The 5,162-nt window shown below is 45.4% G+C and overlaps 1 protein-coding gene across 1 annotated transcript; it reads left to right on the top strand.

Annotated features, from left to right (window-relative positions):
- The first annotated feature begins 2,692 nt into the window (after positions 1-2,692).
- On the top strand, positions 2,693-4,464 carry LOC123440653. The gene is made up of 2 exons (XM_045117215.1): positions 2,693-3,358; positions 4,090-4,464. The coding sequence occupies exons 1-2, from the start codon at positions 2,806-2,808 to the stop codon at positions 4,248-4,250; spliced, it is 714 nt and encodes a 237-aa protein (XP_044973150.1). The 5' UTR covers positions 2,693-2,805; the 3' UTR covers positions 4,251-4,464.
- The last annotated feature ends 698 nt before the right edge of the window (positions 4,465-5,162 follow it).

The raw sequence follows: 5,162 nt of genomic DNA, 5'->3' as shown, positions 1-5,162 counted from the left end.
TCTTCGGAGAGGAATCAATCGGTGTGATTACCCCCCGGAAAAGTTTGTGAGGGTTTGGAAGCCACCTCAAAGGCTTACCACTAGTGGTTGAGAAACGCCTTCGTGGTGTTATCTCAAAGGGAGAATAGGGTGAGCCTTCGTGGCGTTGGTGTGCATTCGTGGTAACATCCACCTCTCTAACGGTGACTAGCTTCCCTCCAAGGAAGTGAACATCGGGATACATCTCCGTCTCAGTGACCTTGGTTATCCTTAACCCTAACTCCTTACTTGTGGTTTACTTGTGTTACTTGAGCATACATACATTGCATATTGTTTGTGCTCATTATATTGTGTTGGTTATTTCTTGTACAAGATTAATCATTCAAGCATACCCTCTATATCCACACGTTCATACTTGCAGCCCTTGATATATCATGTTGATATAGTGTGATCTAGTATCTTGTGTTGTTCACGTACTTGTCGTGTGATATAGCTCAAGTAAGTTTGTGTAACTTACTTGTGCTTGTTAGTAACTGTATTGTATCCATCTTGGTAGATCGTGTTGTTAATACATGTTGCAGTGCCTAGTGCATTTAGGATTTGTGCTTGACAAGTACCCTCTTAGTTTATTTCCGCATTAGGTTCAAGCCAAATCCGAAGAAGTTTTTAAATAGCCTATTCACCCCCCCCCCTCTAGGCGTCATCGAGGTCTTTTCACACGGTGTGGGCTACATTATGGACGGTTGATCGGCTTGCACAGAGGAATTTACAACACACACAAATGTGTCAGTTATGCTGCCATCAAGACGAGGACACCACACACATGCTTGTTGGTTGCCCCTACGCTCGCGAGGTCTGGTACAACATGCTACTTCCCCTGAGGTTGCATCACTTCACACCAGATGGCACAAAGTGTCTTGCAGATTGGTGGCCACATATGGCGGATGCGGTGCCGACAAGGCAAAGAAGGCAAACGAACACCATCGTCGTGGCCACGCTACGATTCATCTAGCTTGAGCGCAATAGACGTGTCTTCGAACGCATGGCGTCCTCGCCGGCAAACATTGTCGCTCTAATTAGAGTTGAGCTCCGCTTGCGGACTCATGCTAGGGTAGAGGGTGGTCACCCCTTTCAGATTCACTAGAGCGCGCCTAGGCAATGGGCCTCCATGACGGATATGACCCTGTAATCACCTCTATACTCGGACATCCTCTTCTTCTTAATTGAAAAGACATGCAACGCTCCTGCATGTTCTTGAAAAAAAGGAAGGAGGAAAGGCAGCTGGACAGGATAAAATACCACTTGTTTTGGTCATATCAAGACGTGCACACAATGGGAATTCTGGCCCTACATCTTCTTTACACGGATAGATGAGGTGAAGTTTTTGACTACACACTGTCAAGCTTCCTCTCTCATTTACTCCATGATCATATCATCTATACTATACCAATGTATATTGCGTGCCTATTGAACGGAATACACGTGGCGTCCATTTTTTAAGGGGGACAAGAGCCAGAAATAGGGGGGAGGGAGGGGCACATCCCAAAATCTTTTGAATGGCCTGGATAAAGTCCGACCTGATGCCCAGCCTCTATTGGTCATTTTCGGTTTAGAAGGACTTATATTAAGGGCCTGTTTGGGACTGATTCAATTCATCAAAATCGGCTTCACTTCGTCAAATTCACTTTGAAGCAGTTTCATACAGAAGCTATAGCACTATTAAGAGAATGTTTGGCTTCCATCTAGCTCCAGCTTCAAAAATAGAAAATCTGATGGAAACAATCTATTTGATTGGTTGAGGGGAAATAAACGAAGGAGTATCCACTTACTGGTGGTAGTGGTGGGTAATTTTCCCCCAACTCTAGCTTCTAGAGTTTTTTGAAGCACCCTCTCAGGAGCTTCATAAAAACTTTGAACTTCTATCCCAGATTCTAGTTTTTTTGCGGAGCGGCATATCGTGGAGCTACCCCGTTTGGTTTGTCTTTTCTGGAGCAGAGCTGAATTTTAAGGAGCAGAGTAGTCCCAAACAGACCCTAACTTACAGAGGAAGTACTTACTTATGCGAAGAAGTCGTACACAGGAATGTGGGTAGCACCTCTGGAATTGCTTTTGGATCCTGATTTATCTCCATGGAGCTCGGGTTTTTGAACAATCCAAAAAATCCATATTTGGAAGTTTCGAATTCTGAAAAACTACACATGAACCTAGGATATATGCTACATCATCTTAAATTTTCATGATGAGATACATTAATTGTGCTTAAAAGTCTAAGCTATATTGATACAACTCTTGCCAAAGCGTATTTGATCATGGAATTTTACAGCGTACGTATTTGATCATGAAACCTTACAACATATCTTTTGATTTTCTTGAAACTTTTAAATATGATATATTTTTTCTTTTTTTTTCTTGGATATATACAACTCGTGTGCCAACAAAAAACAAAGGTACCCAGCCAACCATTAGTAGGTTATAAGAAAAAATGATTAAGAGTTGGGTAGTGCAAATCATTGGTGGTGCTACTGGTCAATAGTCAACGATTAGCGCCGGGTCATGTCCGCCCACGTATATTCAGATTCCATATTACGCTATTGTAGTACTGAACGGTTGGGCAACGCAGAACATGTTACTTGGGAGCCAATCAACAAATATTTTGCCGCAAGCGGATGCTAACTCCTCGATGGACGGTAGCTAGCAGTCAACGGTCGACGGGCACTCTTAAGAACCCAGCTAATCCACAATACATACATTAGTTAACCTCACAAGATTAGAACACCATTCTTCCCTTAGTCGAACCCACATCCACATACTTGTCTTTCTCCGGCCATGGCCACCGCCGCGGTCCTCATCCTGCTCGCAGCGCTCCTGCCGGCGCTAGCCGCCGCAACCGATAGCCGCTCGCCCGCCTCCGACCACGGCTTGGCCCTCACGCTCAATCACACGTGCGGCATCGTCTTGCCCGTGGCCGTGGGCACATACAACATGGGCACGTACGCTCCGGGCAGCGCGTACGAGGCCACCCTGCGCCATCTTGCCGCCACCATTCCCGGCAAGGCGGATGCGGAATCCGGCGGCTACTCTTCTTACCGGGAACACTGCAGCGACTCTGACTATGGGGAGGAATCCCACAGGTGCTTTTACGGCAACATCGCCGGCGAGAGCCCCAACCGGATTGCGGCCTACTCCGGCTGCTCCTGTCACCGGGACGTCAAGTCGCCGGACTGCGGCGCTTGCATCGCGCTGGCCTTCCAGGAGGCGCAGAGGCTGTGCCCGTTCCAGAGGATGGCGAAGGCCGTTGTTGACGGCGGCGCGTGCAAGTGCGAGGCCTACTTCCACGACTACGACATCATGGAGGAGTTCCAACACGGCGACCCCAATAGTAATCTCTCTCTCTCTCTCTCTCTCTCTCTCTCGCACACAGTAGATCTAGAACGAAGAACAAAACTATAAAAAAATCGTACATCGCTCTGAGAGCCAGATTTGCGAAATTACAACCGAGTTTTGGCAAAAGTAATAGGGAGAAGAGAGTACGGATATGCGATGCAAAAAATATTTTCATATAGTGTAATCACTATTTTGCTTTAGTTTTTATCATTATTAATCTTTAGTTCTCATATAGCACCAGCTATGTTGATTACTCAACACACATCCTTCCTCTACCACTGCTTTAACAGTCCCTTTTCACCTAGCCAACTCCAGATCAGGGACGGACACAAGCAGTTTTAACATAATCCCTTTTACCTTATTATCTTTTTTACATGAGAGGTAGATCATCAAGGAATAAGATCTTTTATTAGGTATGGCGGTTAATTTGACAAAATATAAGCTAGTAAAACGTACTAATTAATTGATAAGGGAGCACTCTTTGTTGTATTTATGACAATGATGAAGTTTCCAACATTTATTTGTAGATTGTCAGTTTGGACAACCATACATGTACCTTTAGGTCTTGCCCCTCCCCTTAATGTACCTCACATATGTAAAGGTCGATTGGCTAATGTTAACACACGAATGAGAACCCAGGTTCTGGTTAGAGCACCAGCCTTATATTGGGCTATTTGGCAAACCTAAAATGATATTATTTTTAAACACACAAATTCATACATGTAGGTGATCCTCGGTGGAACGCACCGGACCAGGTCATGAGCGTTGTTGCAGAAGATGAGGAGAACAACACTAGAATGGGATGGGCATGCCGTATCTTGGAGACAACAATCATGGAGGTCTTAGCAAACCTTGGGTGGATGGCTAATAGAAGAATTTGTGCCTAGTTTTCTTTTCATGCTCATGAACAATGTGTGTTCTATTTGGGCCATTTATTGCTTCCTTTAAATCAGTTGGAGGTTGGAACTATGTAATAACAGAAGCACTAGTGGAAGACGGGCCTTTGGCCTGAACCCTTTAGTCCCGGCCTCCATCTGGGTCGGGACTAAAGGTCCGGCCACGACGTCCCAAAATCGCAATGCCGTCCACGAGGCTTTGGTCCCGGCCTGTAAGGAGCCTTTAGTCCCGGTTTGGACACAAACTGGGACTAAAAGGCTACGCGGTGTGCAGCCCGCATGTGCGCCACCTTTAGTCCCGGTTTGTGTCTCAAACCGGGACTAAAGTTCTCTGCCTATATATATTGGCCACAGCCCCCCTCTCCCCTCTTCCTTGCATTTGATTGGATGGAAGAGTGTGGGTGTGTGCTAGCTCTTCATTTTTCTTGGATGCACTAGAGGTGTTTGTTGAAATGTGTGTTAGAGCGATGTCGCTTTAGTTCACCGAACACAACTACGATATGAGATGCCCGAGCCACGCTTAAACCTCTTCCTCTTTATTTCTACTTATTCTAAAAGGTTAGCAACTATATTTCCTCGTTTAGACAGTGCGGTACTAATTTTTAGGATCGTGATTGTATTTGATATACTGTCGTATAACGCAGATGAGCCATCCATGGATGTACGGTGATCGACGCACAGCCGCTTACAGAGAAGGCGTGCATTCTTTTCGAGATGAAGCCGATGCAAACAAGCATGGTGGTGGCTATATGTTTTGTCCATGTGTTGAATGTCGGAATGATAAGGATTACACTTCCTCAAGAGTCATTCAGAGCCACCTGCTTCGGTCTGGTTTTATGTCGAGCTATAATGTTTGGACCAAGCACGAAGAAAGAGGGGTTATGATGGAAGACGCCGATGAAG

This window comes from Hordeum vulgare, chromosome 3H (genome assembly GCF_904849725.1).
Source record: "Hordeum vulgare subsp. vulgare chromosome 3H, MorexV3_pseudomolecules_assembly, whole genome shotgun sequence".
NCBI classification, from domain to species: Eukaryota; Viridiplantae; Streptophyta; class Magnoliopsida; order Poales; family Poaceae; genus Hordeum; species Hordeum vulgare.
This window is presented reverse-complemented; position numbering and strand designations above follow the sequence as displayed.